Source organism: Amblyomma maculatum, chromosome 2, assembly GCF_055883805.1.
Source record: "Amblyomma maculatum isolate TAMU_Amacu chromosome 2, ASM5588380v1, whole genome shotgun sequence".
NCBI lineage: Eukaryota > Metazoa > Arthropoda > Arachnida > Ixodida > Ixodidae > Amblyomma > Amblyomma maculatum.
Genome location: NC_139345.1, coordinates 20,287,202 through 20,306,939, shown reverse-complemented (window position 1 = coordinate 20,306,939; position 19,738 = coordinate 20,287,202). Strand labels below are relative to the sequence as shown.

At 47.7% G+C, this 19,738-nt stretch overlaps 1 protein-coding gene across 2 annotated transcripts in view; it reads right to left on the bottom strand.

Moving 5' to 3' along the window:
* Window positions 1-394: 394 nt before the first annotated feature.
* LOC146198113 (uncharacterized) overlaps window positions 395-19,738 on the bottom strand; it is a 74,447-nt gene continuing 55,103 nt past the window's right edge. For both annotated transcript variants that reach the window (XM_084593439.1, XM_084593440.1), the window contains exons 8-10: window positions 14,689-14,845; window positions 12,940-13,119; window positions 395-2,892 (exon numbers count right to left, since the gene is read on the bottom strand). In XM_084593439.1, coding sequence (XP_084449565.1) covers window positions 1,013-2,892; window positions 12,940-13,119; window positions 14,689-14,845 — 2,217 coding nt within the window. In that variant the 3' untranslated portion in view covers window positions 395-1,012. The remainder of the gene's footprint in view (window positions 2,893-12,939; window positions 13,120-14,688; window positions 14,846-19,738) is intronic.

The window sequence follows — 19,738 nt, the reverse complement described above, 5'->3', positions numbered from 1 at the left end:
GCCGATGGTGGGGACCGAACCCACGACCTCCGAATATCGCGTCCGGTGCTCTTCCAACTGAGCTACATCGGCAGCTGTCCCACCTGCTACTTTCTTGGGTATTAATGTTGTCTGTATACAAATCTTGAGTGTGTTCACCAGCGCCGCCCTGAACCATAGCGTTGGACGTGGAACGTCCTGTGTTACCGCCAGAGTCACGTAGAACGCGATCAAGAGCGAGGGCGAAAGCTGTTCTAGAACCCTCTTACGCTACCTATGGCTTTAAGACTGCCAGAACCGAGACCCCCCCAGCTGAAATTCAGACCATGTGACCTAAAGGCCCATGATCAATGCAGTGCATGTTGCGGATACTATCCAGTGGACTACTTTGCAGTCAAGAAAGACCACTGACAAAAACGGAAAAAAAACACTGTATTCATCTTCTGGACACAAACTGCATCCTTGGCTCCCCCCCCCACACCCCTTGCCATCGTAGTTGCTGAACTTCAAATTGTACTCTGTATGCAACTTCACTGCACAACTATGATGTGAAAGTGGTGACGAATGCAGCAGCAGATGGCCAGCCTGAAGCTGTGTAGCACGTCGGTAGTATGTCGCCTTGTAGATGAATGCATCCTTGGTAAACCACACATCTCTCTGAAAAAGAAGTGCAGCTGCTGTGGAAATGGGAAATGTTCCCCATTATATAGCAAGGCTTGCTCGTGAGGCTCTTCACATTTACATGCCGTAAACTTTAATGTAGGCATGGGCAGTTTGAGTGCCAAATGCATAATCGCACCAAACACTAGGCCTCTCTTTTGCAGACAGCTGAGTGCGTGTTTTCTGCAGCGGCTCGAAACACTGCATTGCAGAGCATAAAAGTTCATCACCAGGGAGTCGATAATGCTGCTGCTGCCACCGGCTTGACGTGCAGGACTGCCCATCCTCCACATTCTGCATGCTATGTACATCAAGCCAAATAAACACGACGATGATGTGAACAGCATCAAACACCAAGCACAGCACGTGCTGCTCAGTACCTCGGCTGGAAATAAGGTGCACTCCGTGCCTGCCCACCGTAGTGCCGATATCGCGGACTAGGAGGCCTGCTTGCATGCCAGTCAGACTCGTATGCACCATACCCTTCTTGAAAGCGGTCCATAGGCCTGCCACGCATTTCGTAACCGTAGTAACCACTGCCCCGGCCATGCATTCGGTTGCCACCATTGCTCATTGTTTGTTGCTGCTGTTGCTGTTGCTGCTGCTGCTGCTGCTGCTGGTGATGCTGATGATGAGGCTCTCGAGAAGAGTAGTAATCGCCTCGCTCCCACATGCCTCGACCATCCACGAGGCTTGCTGGCGGAGATCTGTCCAGTGACGAACGCATCTGGACTGTCTCTATTTTTGCAGGTGCCACATGGATGTCTGAGGAGAAGGAGTCATGCACATTAAATTCGGATGAGGGTGGGGAATCCTGAACTCGGAATTCTGAAGATGAGTCTCGGATGTGAAATTCTGATGATGATGACTCGTTTATCCTGTAGTCAGATGACGGTGACTCTCGCACGCGGAATTCAGATGGTGATTCTCGCACTCGGAATTCAGAAGATTCTTGCACTCGGAATTCGGACGATGATTCACGCACTCGAAATTCTGAGCGTTCTCGTGTCGTGTAGTCAGAAGTCTCACGGAAACGAAAGTCGGACGATTTTCGTGAAGTGAAATCAGCAGTGAAATCATCAGAGTCGTGAAGATTAAACTCTGATGACTCCCTTGTGGTGAAGTCGGATGGTTCACGAAGGTGAGACTCTGATGATGTCTCTCGGAAATCTGAGATGAGGTCTTGCTTTGCAACATCAGGGGAGTCGTGCAGGCGCCTTATGTCTCCTTGACTAGCCAGTGGAGGCGTGAGTTTCAGCGCAGGCGCTGTAGTAACAGCAGGCTGGGAAACAGGCAGGTCCAAGTGCGGCTTGGTGTCGTCATTTCTCTCTGCACGGGCAGTGGTTGCAGGCGCTGCTGTTTCAGCAGGGCTCACCTGTGGCTGGACTAGAGTGATGAGATTGCTGGCAAGCTTCTTGCGATGCATACCATCCGTGTGTTCTTCGTCACCAGAGCCATCATCGTCCAGCTCCATATCCGTCACGTCGAAGTTCTCGGAAACGGGGATCAGGTAATCTGCAGATGGTGAGGGCGGTGTTTCCGACCTTCCTTTGGGAACTGCCGCACCACTTCGGTGAACTGCCCCTGTCACTGTTTGAATTGGCTCGAGATAAGCCTGCAATGCCGGCGGGAGAGGTGGAGGGGCCAAGGCAGGTGCATTCAATGGTGACTGCACCGCTGCTACAGGGCCGCCTGCTTTTGGAGATGCCTGAGCCCAGCTTGCCTTTGGAGACGCCTGCACCCAGCTTGCTTTAGGAGATGCCTGTGCCCATGTCTTGGGGCTTGCGAGGCTCGGTATTTTGGAGCCAAAAGCAGCACTCACCTTTGGCTCTGGAGAACCTTGCATAGTTATGGGTTTCATGGCGTGAACACGCATGTCCGAGTCCAGAAGCGACGCAGCCTTCCTTGCAGAGTTCTCATCAAGTACAGGTGTTCCCTGTCCACTGTTCTCGTCCTTGAGAGGTGTATTACCACTGTGCGCTTCTGATTGTGTAGCACCTGGCCTAAGGGCTGCTGAAGCATACGGAGGAGAGTCAGCCCGTTTGGGTGTGTTGCTAGCAGAACTAGTGGATGAGAACAGACCTCCGGGTATGTTACCCATTGTTTGCATAAGGTTCGAGAGTCGACTCTCTAGTGTGCTGGGTCCAGGAATGGCAGCAGCCAGTGAGGCTGCGTTCACTGCTGGAAGCACAGCCCTGTTTTCCTGGAACTCTTGGTTGAAAGCATCCAGCCATGATGACAGCACAGTTGGGCCTGTTAAAGAAGCAAAGAAGTGTTCTGCATGAGAATCACTAACGTTTGGTACTAGCCACAAGACATAGAAATCGCCTAAGCTTTTAAAAGGACACGAGACATAGCACAAGACTACTCTTCAGAGTCATTTACCCTGCTGGCAACTTTCTTCTGCACGTGCATTTAGTTGTCACCCCTCCTTGTAACGTTTCAGCGAAAGCACACAACAAATATTAATGACCGTTGCCTATCTATAGGTGAATCCTGGCATCAATCATTGGGTGCAAGCAGCTAGCATTAAGCTAGCAGCAGAGTAAATTAGCGCAAACATAAATCCAAAGAGGGTTGAATCATAATAGTACCCTTAAAGGCAGAGCTTAAGGAATGTGCAAATTGTCCACAGTGAAGTATGACTGCGCAGAAGAAAAACGCACCCAGGTCACCCACGCGCCACTCAAGGCGAGGTCAAAGAAACACGATAGCAGAGCCCTCAGGTGTCATGCCGGTGCCTACCTTATGACAATCAAGAATAGGAAAAGGTTTGAGTGTTGGCTGAAGGATGATTACGTGAGAAAATGCAGAGTAAGCTCTAAATGCAAGTATACAGAAACAGGTCTTTCCAAAACTGTTCCCCTCAGCATATTGCAATGCAGAGCTGAGCTCAAATTTCGCATTACTGAGTATCATACTTGTCGGGTATTTCTTTCTTCCCCTATGGTGGGTCAAAACTATGAATGCAGGTTATATATAGAGGCAGCTTATACAAGCAAAAATATTGTAAACACAAAACTTTTCATGCCGCCCCAGAAAAGAAAAGCTGCAATGGGCAATGCGTTTGTTACATGAAAATACTTTGTTGGGCGAGTTGGTAAACATCTATTGTTAATAAAAACAGCATGAACAGGAAGACACAAGACAAGATAAAAGGAAGCTACAGGGCAAACGCTGACTCGCAACTTGGCCTCAGCCTTCAATCCAAGGCCCAGACAAAAACAAAGGTGACAAAAACGAAGCTTGTGCATTGTGCATCCCTTAAGGGGGGACACGGGTCTTTGGGACCAAAAAATGACCAAAAAACCGATTTTCTGAAAATGGCATTTTTGGAATCTGTGGCTATTAATCTACAAGTTCACCAATTTTCTTCTTCCAGAAGTCAGTATTTTCAGCATAATAACGAATTGAAATCATCGCGCGGGCTGAATTTGCGCAGCAGCAGACGATAAAACGGCACATTTTTCGTTGCGCGCAACTGCCGTTCCGCCGGACCGATCTCGGCCATGTTAGGCTCGTTTGAAAGAGCGCTTTCTGGGTTTCAATTTCCCGCCGCTAGCGCTTGTCTGCCCTCAATGGCCACTGAGAAAAATAACCACAAAGAAAAACGAAAACGCGGCATCTGATTCGCTGCTGAGCGCACGTGACTGCAACTGAGCCATCCGATTGGCTGATTCTATCGCACGTCGTCTGCTTGCGGCGGGCCAGCAGCCGTTGAAAGCGTCCGAGACGCCATTTTGTTCTGAGTCGAGACCGAGGCGAGACGATGCTCTCAGTAAATTCCGCTCGCGCCACAAATTCGGCAAAAAGAAGAAGAGTGCGCGCGGCGACAACTTTCGGAACCGTCCTGCGGCACCCGAAAGCTCCGAGGATGTGCAGGAGCCAGCGGCAAGTCAAGAAGTCCCCGCGGCCGAAATAGGCCTAGCGAGCTCGGCGGCGCCTACGCCCAGCGGACGCGTCCGCCACGACACGACGATGCTGCAGCCTTCGGACTTGATTGAAAAGAAAAGAAAAGCCGAAGGAATGCTGCAGGAGCTGGGTTCAACCGCAGCGACGAAGAGGAAAGCGGATTTCATCGCCACTTCTGACGCCCGTCTTCTTGACGCGACCGGCGGTTGCCGTGCGGACGATACGACGTTCACTGTTGTGAGTTTGGAGTCGCTGAACGAACTGTTGTCTGCTGTGAAATGTAAAGTGTGTGGCGGGGATGTCCATATTTCAAAAGGAAATCGTGAATATGGTCTAGCCGTTAAACTCTCTCTCGCGTGCGTGATTTGCGGGGACATTTCATCGGCATGGAGTTCGCCGCGCGTGCAAGGCAGCCAGAAGATAAATCCGTTTGCCGTGAATATCCTTGCTGCACGCGCGATGCAAAGTACCGGACATAGGCAAACGGCGCTGAATGATGTGTTTGCGGCGATGAACATATCTCATCGTGGCCTGCACACGAAAACGTGGCAGGACTACGTAAAGAGTAAGCTGACGCCCGCAGCAACACGCGCAGCCGAAGGAGTGTTGAAAGACAGCGCCCGTTCTGTTCGGCAACTCTATAACGAGTTGAACCTTGACAACCCCGGGAACATTTCTGTCTCTTTCGATGGTTCATGGATGACCCGGGGTCATTCATCCCACATCGGTGTCGGCGCCGTAGTAGAACTTTTTACTGGACTGGTACTTGACTATGTAGTTTTCAGTAACTTTTGTGCTGGGTGTGAGCGTGGGCCCAAAGAAGGTGACCCGTCCTATGAGGCGTGGAAAGAAAGCCACTTGTGCCAAAAGAACACGGACAAAAAGTCCGGTGAAATGGAAGTTTAGGCCGGACTTGTTTTGTTCGAAAGGTCACTGGAGAAACATGGCCTTAGGTACACGACCATGCTCTCAGACGGCGATAGCCGCACATTTCTTGCATTGCAAGAATCAGCTGTGTACGGCTACATCGAAATCAGCAAAGAAGATTGCACAAACCATGTGCAGAAGCGGATGGGAACGGCCCTACGCAATGCAATTGCCAAGCATAAAGGTGATGCAAAAGAGAGCTTGAGTGGCAAAGGAAAGCTGACAGGCGACCTTGTCACCAAGTTGACATCGTATTACAGCTGGGCCCTGAAGTCCCATGCTGGAGATGTTGGGGCAATGCATAAGGCAGTGATGGCTACCTATCATCACGTAACCTCCAATGATACCGTGTCAAATCACACCCTCTGCCCGACAGGCGCAAACTCGTGGTGCCGCCAGAATGCTGCTGCAGCCAAGGGAGAGCCTGCTCCCAAGCACAGATACAGTTTGCCACCACATGTGTGCAAAGCACTTTTGCCTATTTATGAGCGTTTGGCAGACCCAAAGCTGCTGGAGCGGTGCCAGCAGGGAAAAACCCAGAACAGTAATGAAAGCTTGCACTCCCTAATATGGTCACTCGCACCAAAGGAGCGCCATGCGTCACTGTTCTCCGTTCAAGCAGCTGTTGCAGAGGCTGTTGTCCGCTTCAATGCAGGAAACCTACAAGCATGCTCAAAAATACTGAGTGAGCTAAATATGAACCCTGGCGTCCAGAATATCAGGAGGATGGCTGAGAAGGACAGGCGCCGAACAGCCGAATCAGTACGCAAGCGTGCCTCTGCGGAAAACATGCATCGGGCACTGAAAAAGCGGCATTCTAGTCAGCCCAAGCAGTCAGATTACATGCCTGGTGCATATTAGCTGTCTGCAAGTGTAAATATGCATATATCTTTTCGAAATTTTGAATAAATTGTGCCTAGTTTGTTTTTTCCCATTTTCTCAAAACTCAAATTTTGGACACTTGGCTGGTTTAGTTCGTCGATATCTCTGCATCTAGGACAGATAGAGATGTAATTCCTTTTTCTACATAAAGCTGAAGGTGCAGTGAATGCAATGATCGAAACAGAATTCTTTATTCAAGCTTCAAAAATTTTTTATTTTGCCAAGTTAATTGAAGCATGATAGGCACGTCTTGAAGGACAACTTTCAAAGTGCAGCAAAATTGCTAATAAGGGTAAAATGGAAAAACTGCTTTGATCATTGCACTCTTTGGTCATTGTACTGTACCGCCATGCATTAAAAATGATGTTTTATAGAGGCGTTTTTTTTGCGCGGAAGTACTAATTAAATGAATAATTAATATTATTATCTCGGGAATTAACTGACATAGAGAAAAACAAGTTACATTTTTGAAATCAGCATAAAAATCTGAACAAGAGGGTATGATTTTATCAGGATTGGCTTTAAAATAATGAAAATAGCTCTAAGACCAGTGTCCCCCCTTAATGGTTCAGATATTAAAATTTTTAGTTATGCTAATGATTTCTTAGTGATTTTGGATAAGGGCTCTGCATTGATGCAAAGTGTGGAAAGTGTCCTTTCAATTTTTAGGCTACAAGGGAAAGGACTGCTTTTACCCATGAGCTACCTGCAGTTCCTAGGTTTAAACAAAAATTTGTGATGGGGAGGCGTGTTGGAAGTATTCTCCCCGGGCTAAAAAAGAGCTACTTCCATATGGGTCAGCCCATTCAAAAACGGTTAAAAGAGCGATTGCTCCTCTTTGTTTGGAGTCAGCCTGATAAAGTCATGTGAACATATGGTTGAGGATAGCTTTAATACCGTATTTATTCCAATCTAAGCCAATAGTTTTTACTGAAATTCCGAATACGAAACTGAGGTGTCGGCTTAGATTCGAGGATGTGGCTGCACAATCGCCATCGCCATCGCGGTATTGCGCAGGTGACTAGCGTTGGCCTGTGGGTAGGCCTACTGCAATTGCTAGCATGTCCGTGGACTCTCCGTGTGGTTTTTTCGATTCGTGAACTTCGTTTCCCGACGCGATGGCGCCTACAAATAAGCGGTGTCATTATACCGCTGCTTTCAGGCGGAAAGTTGTGCTTGCGGCGGAAAGCTCGTCCAACCTTCAAGCGCAGCGAGAGTACGGCGTGGACGAAACAAATATCCGCCGCTGGCGAAAACATCGCGACCAGTTGTTCAACTGCGCTGCAACCCGAATGGCATTTTCCGGACCCCGCAGAGGCCGTCACCACGTGGTGGAAGAAGAAGTCGCCAAGTTTGTTAAGAAGCAGAGGGCCGGAGCACTTCCTGTAACTACAGAAGTTATTCAGGCGAAGGCAAGGGAGGTCGCGAAAGCATGAGGCATCCCGCGCACTACGTTCAAGGCAAGCAGAGGCTGGCTTCAAAGGTTTATGAAGCGGTTTGGTTTCAGCCAACGGCGACGAACGTCAGTGTGCCAGAAGTTTCCCGGAGATTTTGAAGAGAAATTAATTTCTTTTCAACGGTACATCATAAAGAAGAGGCTTGAAAAGGGGTACGCACTTGGGCAAATTGGAAATGCCGACCAGACCCCAGTTTACTTCGATATGCCCATGGCGTACACAGTGGCCGAGAAGGGGTCAAAAGAAGTAAAAATGCATACTACGGGCTACGAGAAGCAACGTTAAACCGTAATGCTTTGCTGTACTGCCGATGGACGGAAGATGCCACCGTACATCATCTTCAAGCGGAAGACTCTTCCAGCGAAAGAAGTGTTCCCAAAAAACGTCATCGTTCGTGTGCACGAAAACGGATGGATGACCGCGGCAATGGTCAAAGAATGGATTAGACTCGTGTGGCAACGTTGACCAGGGGCATTGTTGTATCGGGACTCCCTCCTGGTCTTAGACTCGTACAGCGGACACTTGACGGACGGCGTGAAGGCTGCACTCTCACGAGGTGGGACAGATGTAGCTGTAATACCTGGCGGCATGACCAGTCAGCTGCAGCCGCTCGATGTTGCCATCAACAAACCCTTCAAATCTAGGGTGCGCAAGTACTACACTGATTGGCTGACAGAACAAGATCACGAACTTACTCCGACAGGTCGCATTAAACGCGCATCGCTAAGTCAAGTGGCCAAATGGGTTGCAGAAGCGGGAAGATACTCCCGCGGAGATGATCGTGCGGTCATTCCGTAAATGCTGCATTTCAAACGCCCTGGATGGTACTGAGGACAGCGCGCTGTGGGAGAAAGACAGTGATAAGGAAGCCTCCAGCGAGGAAGACGAGTGATCAGTTGGCCTTCATTTGATTGAATAAATGTCTTTCTAGTCCTGGGTGGTCTCTTTCTATAGGCTTGCATTCGAGGTGTTTTTTTTTTTTTTTTTTTTTTCGGTTTCGAGAGTTTTGGGGGGTCGGCTTGCAATCGCGGCCGGCTTAGATTCGAGCAAATACGGTAACCAAATACAAAGGCTTCAGATGGCCGGATTCTCGGGTACGGTAATTTGTGGGTTCGCAGAGACTCTGCTTCAGAAAATGAAAGGCAAAAGAAGGGTTGCAGCTAAGTTGAAAAATAAACGCCCACAAGTAATTCCTTATATTCACAGAGTGGCGCATTGACCGAAGAAGGTGGGAGGCAGGTATGAGGTGCCAGTGTTTTCTGCGCCAAAAAAACTGGGCGGTTTGTGTGCCAGAATAGGGAGGAGAAAGAAGGCAAAATGTGATAAGACGCATGTAAAGAGGTTCATAGGCTGTGTGGTGGGTGTGGTTTACGAGATTCCATTGACATGCAGAAAAGTATATATAGGCCAGACTGAAGATGTATTAATGATAGAACAAGGGAACATGAGAAGTCCATAGAGAATGGGAAGGGGTCAAATTTACCCCTGCATTGTCAGAAGTGCAAGTGTGAGTTGTTGTTTAGTAGGCTTAAGATTTTAGAAAATAGTCGGGACAGGATAAGTCCGCAAAATTTTAGAGGAGTTTTGAACTCAGAAGAAAGATGGCATATGTGTTAGTGAAGCCTCGCTGTCTTTACGCAGGAAAGAAATTTCTTTTATTGAGTAATCCTCCTCAGTTGATGGAAAGACTTGAGTTTATTATAGCCCCTAAAGCTGTTATTCTGAGATACCTTTCTTGTACCGTGGGCCCTGTTTTGTGTTTTGATCCTACCTACAGTTGAATCCCGCTATAACGAAATTCACGGTGCACGAAAAAAAATTCGTTCTCGCGGAACTTCGTTATCGCAAAAATTTGACGTGAAACGCAGAAAGAATTGCCCAAGCAGCAGCAAAGGCGTTTAATGCCAAAAATCTGTAAGCTTGGTTTGCTTACGCTTCACGGCGAGCAACGCCGTCACGCGATTTTCGCACTCGGTCAGCAAACCCATTGCAACATCGTCGTCTCGGACAGCAACGAAATTCCTGATGACATCAAAAGCGTCCATCACCTGTACGGCGGTTGCCGCAGCCGACGCTTCCTGTACGTCGTCGTCTTCTTCATCGGAAGAGTCCTTATCATTCCGGGCAGCTTTTATGATCTGCTCATCACTCACATCTTCGTGAACAACAACACAAGCGTCAGCGCCAATGTATTCGTCGAGCTCGAGATTAGGCGGCACGGTTCCTATTTCTCCCAGCGTTTTCCAGGCGGCCGCGATCCCCGGAGCCGGTGACGCCTCTTCGTCGTCGTCTGTAACGCCTGGTGTTAGGCCAGCAGAGTGTACGGGTCGACCTTCGGCAAATCCGGCGTGCCTGAAACAGTTCACAATTACTGAGCGCCCCAGTGTGCTCCAGGCAGCAGACATAATCTGCAGTGCCACGTACAAGTCCACCTTCGTGTCTCGGCCGGTTTCAGTGTTAAAAAGCAGCCGCTGAATTAACCTCCCGCGGTAAGCGCGCTTCAGGCTAAGAATCACGCCCTGATCGAGAGGCTGTAAGACAGACGTGCAATTGGGAGGGAAAAACCTCAGCTCCGTGTTAGTGAGCTTGACTTCGTCGGAGTGATGCGCTGAACAATTGTCCAAAAGCAAGCAAACTTTACGGCCCTGCCGCTTCATGTCGCGGTCGAATGCCATCATCCACTCGGTGAAAATAGCGCGGGTCATCCATGACTTGTTGTTCGCCTTGTACTGCACAGGTAGGCTACGAGTTCCCTTAAAACAGCGCGGCTTGGCACTTTTGCCTATGACTAACGGCGGACGCTTGTCCGAGCCATCCATGTTTGTGCAAAGCAGCACTGTGATGCGTTTTTTGCTGTGTTTGCCGCCGTGACAGCGCTGCCCCTTGAAGTCGAGCGTCCTAGCCGGCAACATCTCGTAGAATAGCCCGGTCTCGTCGGCGTTGTAAATGTCTGCAGGCGCGAAGTTGCTTAAAATTCCGGCCATGTTACTCGCCTTCCAAGCAGCTGCTCCGTCCACGTCTGCTGACATTGACTCGCCACACAACACTTTTCGAACGATGTTATGGCGGGCCTTGAAACGGTTTAGCCAGCCAATGCTGGCTTTAAAATCATCAATGCCAAGTAGGCATGCATAGTTCAAGGCTTTCTGCTGGACGATGCTTCCGGACAGGGGGACGTTGCTGGCTCGTGCTTCCACAAACCACGCATGCACTGCTTTGTCCAACTCTTCATGGAGGGGCCGCGTCACCTTTTTGTGCTTCGAGGATGTGCCTGAAGCAAGTGCCATTCTCACGCTGTCCTTATTGCCTAGAATCGTTGACAGCGAACTTGCAGGAATTCCGAAGTCTTCAGCAATTGCCGCTTTCTTCCTTCCGCTTTCTGCTTGGGCGATTATTTGAGCTTTTTGCTCAAGGGAAAGAGTTTTGCGTTTTTTCACTTGCGTTGCCATCGTGTCCTGCGGATGAAAACTCGTCGTTGTCGAAGAGAAAGGCAGCGAGTGAACAACGCGACCACGACACAAAGCCAAAATGGCGGAACTGCAATCACGTGATTTCATGCTTAATGTGGCTTTGGATTTGACTTGGACTTCTCGCCAATAAAACTAGTTTCGGTTTCGATTTTGAACGCGAAAATTTCGTTGAAGCGGAAACGCTCTGCAAAAATGGTTCGTTGTGCAGAGAAATTTAGGCCATTAATTCTTATAGGATACTCGCGGGGAATAAAAAATTATTCGTTGTCGCGGAAATTTTGTTGTGGCGGTATTCGTTGTGGCGGGATTCAACTGTATGCTTAAGTACATGCGCTCACTGCTCGTATCACTTCTTAAACATGCCAGGCAAGATCCCTTTCTTTGTGCTTACGTACTGACTGGTTCCTACAGAAGTGGGCGGTTTTTTTCGGTGTCATCAAGGCGTCTGTTGGTCATGTTAAGAGGGTCTGCCGAATTTTCAAATCAGACTTATAGAGGCAAATTCGGATCTTTAAAGACTGGATTCATGCTAGAAGCTATGCATTGTACCGTGCCTGGGTTGAGGAAAAAAGATTAAAGGAGATATGGCGTCTAGTGGCCCAGACAACAGAGTTTTGTGGCTACGTAAAGGTTAATTAGTGGTGCTTTGGATGGTATTGTCTTACTGAGGATGTTTCAGAAGGTTGGCCTACATGATGAGGAGTGAATGTGAACGTTATATGTGGTAACCGCAGATGTGTTGTGGCTTTTTCTAGTGTGTGTCTCTGCGGTGGAATTTGTGACTATCATGATTGGATGATGTTAGTGTTGTACTGGGACGATTGTGCTAGTAACTGCTTGGCAAAAAGGAGGTGTGCAAAGAAGATGTTACTGCTGTACTGGAGTGATCGTGCTGTTATCTGCTTGGCAAAGAAGAGGTGTGCAAAGATGTACTTGGATGTAGAAGAGGATGTTGTAGCTGAGTGGTGAAGAGGAAGTGCGTGTTCAGTTTCATATTACAGGTGGTAGCGTGCGCCTCTGTTGTGTTTTCTATTCACGTGATTGTGTTTGTTGCACCACATTTCTGGGTGCTCTAAGGGGTGTCCATCGAGAAGCGAGACAGACAATGCGCCTTTCCTTTCTGCAAAACCAACCAAATTTAATTTCGTGAAAAGCACACTCTGCCAAACTCTGTGCCAGTGTCTCAATGATAAACCACCAAGCAAAACCATGCCAAACAATGCCAAACAGTGCTTTTGCATGTTTACATCCAATCAAAAGGAGTTAAACCTCGTTTTCTTTCTGCAATTGCTCCAAGTGTTCACCACAGCAAACTCTGCTACCTCTAACAAGTCCTGCGATTAAAGGTAGTGTATCCCCTAGCATTAATTCGCATGATGTCATCTCACAAGTGGCAAGAAAGCAGGCCTGCATTGCTGCTGCATATGATATGTGCAGCCCTTGCCGACAACTATGTTCCAATGATCGCTCTGACTGCGTCTAGACTGACTACGTCCAGATGTCCACTGATGGCTACCAAGTGCACCCACGCCAACTGAAGCCCCGATTATAATCATGGTCTTTGAGCACCCATTCAGCAACAATACAATGAAGTCCGAGAACATAAACAACAATGAAGTACTGCAAGAAAAGACGAAGATCAATCTCCTCACTTTGGGACATGAAGCTGCTGAGTGCTGCCGCATTGCCCGTTGCATTGCTGGTCGTTGTAGAGTCTCCTGTTTCTGGGACAACTGGACTGAGCCCCACAGGCGAGCCTTCGGGTGAGGGTGCCGAGCCCGGTGAATCAGCCGCTGCACCGTTCCCTGCCAGCGGCACCTCTGCAGCAGGGGCTAGATAGAAAAGAAAATGGACAACACCACACATCGCAAGTAACACGACGGCACACTAGAATGTGGGTTTAACATCACAAATCGACATTTGTTACGAGTGATGCCATAGTGGAGGGCTCGAGTAATTTTGACCACTTGGGGTTCTTTAACCCATTATGCAATAGCGGGACACGTTAATTATATCAGCTTTAAGTGCTAATAAACAGGCATTACTGCACATGTGTACCATATTTTTACACGCTGAATACTACTGAGCAAACATACAAACAAACAAAGCAATCAGAGTAACGTTATATTTCATTAATTGGCCTGCTTGGTGTTCTATGCGTTTTCAAACTACTGGAGGAAAGAGCCTCACAATTTTGTGTTCACTCAGACACCGCCACACCATCGCACCACACTGGATGTTGGCACGTGTTGCACACACGGTACGGTGGTTGCACCCAGAACTCTGCCATCGACAGCTGCACGGTTTGGTACCATCGTCCACAAGTGCATGTCATGGCGCAAAGCCCAGACGCAAAAGTGAACATGCCGTGACAGGAACTGCACTGCATTTGCAGCACGGAGGGCCAGAAAGACGAAGATGACAAAAAAGGTAAGGTAAAAGGTAAGCACCACCACGACAAAGGGAAACACTCCATAGGTGTTGGCACTTGTAGCTGCAATATTGCTGGAAACCAAACTTTGAAGAAGGCGATAACAATCTTTATGTTCCTCAGCAGTTGATATTAGATGAGAGAAAAAAACGCTACTTATATTAGTGACCCTGATCAGAAAGCCGGCACTGTAAAATGTTTTCATGCAGGTCTTCACTGCAAAAAGGACCATCATTTTCTTGCACTCACAGTCTTGACTTAGATGCACGCCTCCCTGCACTTCTCCGCCACTTTTTCGCGTGGTTAAGCACAAGTACTTGCCTCAAATGAATACTGAATGAATACAATAACTGATTCAGTTTTTTGAAAGAACAGCTAAGCATACTGCAAGATTCCCAATATCTATGCTACCCTTACCTAGCTAGTGCTCCAGCAAGAAAGCAGGTGCCCCTATTTGGAACCCCCGTTATTTGCCAGTTGTCAGCCTGTCGAAGTGCCCAGTGAACTATTTACATTTTTGTTTGTCTCTGTGCATTGTTGGCACTGCGAACTTGCTCTCTGCAAGTGCTCTGATGTGACAAGCATAACTGCTCTGAATAATAGTCTCTCTGCTGTATAAATGTTTTTGTTTAATGAATCTCTCACCCTGACCCATTCTTTGCCTTATGACCTGCAAAAGCTGATAGCCAAACAGTCACTTGGCAGCTGTGTTCCAGATGAGCCTGTCATGTTGAAGGCATCTCTGAGAGACCAGACTAACTCATTCGCGCACCTTAGGGTAGCACAAAACTCATGTGCATGTGACCGACACATGCCATTCTTTGTCGAGACTCCACTGTGCACCCCCTTGCCCCTATAAAGCGGACTGTAAGCTCACATCTCTGCATGAGCCACAGGCACACATAAGCCACGGGCATGCACAAAGAAATTCTTTGCAGCAACAAACTCTGGGGACAGTTTTTGCACAGACCTGCATCCTGTATTGCAGGCAGCTGCAAGCCATCATCCGAGTTGGTCGGTGATGGAGCATCAGGTGTCGGTGAAGGCACTGGGCTTGGCAGCGCCTTTACTTTGGTCTCCAGCTTCTTCTTAAGCCCCTTCACTCGATTGCCAAAATTCTTGTACGCCTGTACAAAACAAGCGAGGAGTCAGGCAAGTTCACCCCCTAAGTTGTTTTGTCTAAAGATCACTGGGAACTACCTGAAGCAGTGAATATCGCCTACAAATGTTTAGAGGGATTACAGCTGCATTGATGCTGGTTGCAGCCTGGATTCAGGAGAGTGAGTCAGAAGTACCGTATTTACTCGTGTATACCCCGCAGGTTATCTGCGAATTTTTTTCTGAGGGGGGGGGTTAAGAGCTGTGGTCGGCTACACGGCAATGCGCAGGCTCCCCGTGTAGTCTGCCATTCCCCTTTTCGACACTTGTCAAGCTGATAAAGAGCCAACTAAAGGCATAGCCAAGTCCACGTCCACAGCCTAGTCTGTTTATTCTCCACGTCCTTGGTCACGCTCTGTTCAGCCAGTGGTTGTTGGGCTTTTTGTCAGATGCTGCTTCAGCACCCAGTCAACCCAGCTTGCACCGTTTGCTTTGTTTTGAGGCCATGAGTGCGACTCAGTGGCAGTATTTCACAGCGAAAGCCATTGCCGAAGAAAGCGGCAACAGAGCTGCAGCAAAACAACATGACGTCAGCGAGGTGTGCATTTGCAACTGGATGAAGAAAAAAGAGAGTTTTGAAACCACGAACCGGGACAGGCGAGCATTTCCAGGTCCAAAGACTAGCTTGTACCCTCACCTCGAGACGTAGCTTGCCAAGTTTATTGAGGAGCAGAGGAGTCGTAGCCAAGCTGTTTCGACAGAGATGGCTCAAATGAAAGCCCTGAAGCTGGCCCAGAGAATGAACATTCCATGCGAGTTTCGTCCAAGCCATGGATGGCTTCAGCGCTTCATGACAAGACATGGATTTTCGATGCAATGGCAAACAAAAATGTGCCAGCATGATGCTTACGAGAAAAAATTGTAGAGCTTTCAATGATATGTCATCGGACTTTGGAAGGAGCACAGCTATTTGCTGCCTCAGGTAGGAAATACCGATCAGACCCCAGTGTACTGTGAGATGCCGATGGACATGACTATGAAAAAAAAAAAAAGGTTTCCAAATTACTCACTGTGCTGACCAGCGGAAATGCCAAGCTGCGCGGCCCATTGATGTTGCGTGCTTTGGCTGACAAAACAAAACTGCGCCTGTATGTAACATTCAAGCACAAGATGCTACCTAGCATAACTGCCCTAAGGAATCATGCATGTGAAAGACAATTCCTGGACAAACAGTGACCTAGTCGGCGACTGAATCAGAGTAATCTGTGAACAAAGACCAGGTACATTGCTGCCACGTCGCTCGACGCTCGTGTTAAATTCCTTCCGAGGCCACTGAACTGATGTGGTGAAGGCTCACTTCGCTGAGACCGGCACCGACCTCGTTGTGATACCTGGCGGCATGACGTCCATGCTACAGTCACTGGACGTGCGCCTGAACAAGCCAACAGCCTTTACACCCCACACCAACGGGACGCATGCGAAGGCCCGATGTTCCACTGCTCTGCCAGTGAATCGTGGATGCGTGCAAAGTGATACCAACAGACTTGGTGCGTAAGAACTTCAAAAAATATGCCATCAGTAACAGCTTGGATGGTTCCGAGGACGACTATGTCTTTGTCTTTGAGAGTGGCGATGAAACCTCGAATGATAGCAATAAGAGAGGTGACGATTGAGAATCTGATAACCAGTGACGTTGAGGCAGTCGTTTGAATAAATGTTTTGAAAATGAAACGATTATTGAGTGTGCCGTTGCATCTTTCTAGTGGTCATTTCTTTGTTTCTTTTTCCAAATAAACATGCAGGATATGTGCGAGGAGATTCTTCATTTTTTTCGCAAAGTTCAAAGTTAGGGGTGCGGGTTATAGGTTAGTAAATATGGTATACTTTGACCACAAGGAATGCTTTGTGCAACTACAAACATAAAGTGGGCTGCTTCTTGATGTTACCAAATAAAGAAATCAGGAAAAGTTACCCATTTCATTTTTCCACTGTATCCATGCAACACGTCAATGAGCATTTTATCATCATCAGCCCATTCTACACACAACTGCTGCACAAAGGTCTTGACCACTGGTCTTCAATTTATCCTGTCTTGTGCTAAATGTGGGCATCTTATTTCTGCTAAGTTTCTAACCTCATCTGCCCCCGACTCAATGACCACCTGTTTACTGCACCTCGGAATCCACTCCATTAAATAAAGAAACCAAAAACAACTTTTTTTTTTTTTTTTTTGCATTATGCATCCTTGGTACATTTGGCTCCATCAAAGAGAGTGCCAACTTAATAGGATGAGCTTTGGAAACCAAAAAATATTAACTACTGCCCAACATCCACCCAAGAAATATTTGAGAACCAGTCTTCATGGATGTTAGGAAGATAGTGAGAGACCGGAAAGCGTGGCGTGAAATGGTCCATAGGGTCACGAAGAGTCGGACATGACTGAACGACTGAACTGAACTGAACTTCATGGATCACTGCCTTGTCGTGGCGGAGGGGCTTGCGAAACTCGATGAAGTCGTGAGCTCTGCTGTGTAGGGCCACCCAAGATAGACAGGTCACGGCAGAGAGTTCTGACAAAATGTGATTCACTGGAGAAGGTAATGGCAACCCACTCCAGTATTTCCAGCCAAGAAAACCCTATGGCCAGTCAAAATACCATTAATGATATGGCGCTGGAAGATGAGCCCCCCAGGTTGCAAGGCGTCCCACATGTTACTGGGAATGAACAAAGGGCGATTCCTAGTAGCTCCAGGACGAATGAAGCGGCTGGGCTAAAGCCAAAAGGACGCTCAGTTGTGGATGTGTCGGGAAGCGACCAGAAAGTCCGATGTTGCAAGGAGATATATCACATAGCAACACGGAATGTAAGATCTATGACGCAAGGTAAACTGGATGTCGTCAAGTGAGAAATGGACAGATTGAACATTGATATCTTGGGTATCAGCGAGCTCAAGTGGACCGGAATGGGAGAATTTAACTCCGGCGACCATTAAGTCTTTTATTGTGGGCACGAATCCAAGAGAAGGAATGGGGTCGCTCTCATAGTAAACAGAAGAATGGGCAAAGCAGTGCTAGGGTACAACCCCAAAAACGACCAAATGATTTCACTTCGGATCCAAGGTCACCCTTTCAACATAACAGTTATCCAAGTCTATGCACCGACCACTACTGCTGAAGAAGCCGACATTGAGAGATTTTATGCGGACCTACAATGCCTTTTAGACCGCACCCCATCATCAGACGTCGTTTTTCTCATAGGAGACTAAAATGTTAAGGTCGGGAGTGAAGAAATATCCGGAATTATAGGCAAGTTCGGTCTTGGCGAGCCAAATGAAGCTGGGCAGAGGCTAGTAGAGTTTTGTCAAGAAAACAACCTGACCATAGCGAATACTCATTTTCAACAGCACAAGAGGCGCCCCTGTACACATGGACTTCACCAGACGGTCTGTACAGGAATCAGATAGATTATATTCTTTGCCGGCAGAGATGGAGAAGCGCTATACAAGCAGTAAAAACAAGGCCTGGGGCAGATTGTGGCACCGATCATCAGCTTCTTATTGCCAAAATTAAACTTCGATTGAGGAAAACGCAGAAAACTAGAAGGCCTTTCAGGTATGATCTGGATCAAATTCCATTAGAATATGATGTGGAAGTGAGGAATCGATTTCAAGAATTAGATCTAGAAGACAGAGAGCCCGAAGAGATGTGGACTGATGTTCGTGATATATAATACAAGAAGTTGCTACTAAGGTAGTTCCAAAGCAAAAGAAATGCAAGAAAGCAAACTGGTTATCTGAAGAGGCTTTGCAAATAGCTGAGGAAAGGAGGATGGAAAAAGTTATGGGGGAAAGAGAAAGATACAAGGTTCTCAATGCGGATTTTCAAAAAATAGCAAGGAGAGATAAGAATGCCTTCCTGAACATACAGTGCCAAGCAGATGAGGACAACAGCCAATTAAGGAACACAAGAGCTCTGTATAAGACAATCAAAGATATCAAAGGAAGCTTCTGTGCTAAGCTGGGCGTGATAAAGGACAAACGAGGCAAGGACCTCACTGAAGCCTCAGAGATAAAGAAGAGGTGGCAGGAATACACAGAAGAACTGTACAAGAAGGACCCGAATGTGCAAACCCAACATAAGACGGTTGTGATTACTGATCTTGAGCCAGGCATCCTGAAGAGTAAATCTGAATGGGCCTTAGCCAGCCTTGCTAAAAACAAAGCTAGCGGAATTGATGGCATTCCAGCTGAGTTGCTCCAAAACCTCAACCATGACGCTGTTAACATTCTGCATACATTATGTCAGAAGATTTGGACAACCCTGCAATGGCCACAGGATTGGAGGAGGTCAGTTTACATCCCCATTTCAAAGAAGTTCAGTTCAGTTCAGTCGTTCAGTCGTGTCCGACTCTTCATGACCCTATGGACCATGTCACGCCACGCTTTCCGGTCTCTCACTATCTTCCTAACATCACATAACTTCATCTGCAGTGCCTCGAGGATGCCATCTAACCATCGCGTTCGCTGCCTACCCCTTCTCCGGCGACCCTCAACCTTTCCCAATATCAAATCTTTCTCCAGCGACTCCTCTCTTTTCATCAGATGACCAAAGTAGCTGAGCTTTAACTTTAGAATTTGACCCTCCAATGAGCAGTAAGGGTTTATGGTCGACAATATCGACTGATTTGATCTTCTGGCAGTCCAAGGAACTCTCAAGAGTCTTCGCCAGCACCACAATTCAAACGCCTCAATTCTTCGGCGGTCAGCCTTTTTCACAGTCCAACTCTCGAATCCATACATCACAAATAGAAAGACCATAGCACGAGTTATACGGATCTTGGTTGGCGAACTGATGTCTGTGCTCTTTACTAGGCGGTCAAGGCTAACCATTGCTCTCTTTCCCAGAAGCAGGCACCTCCTAAT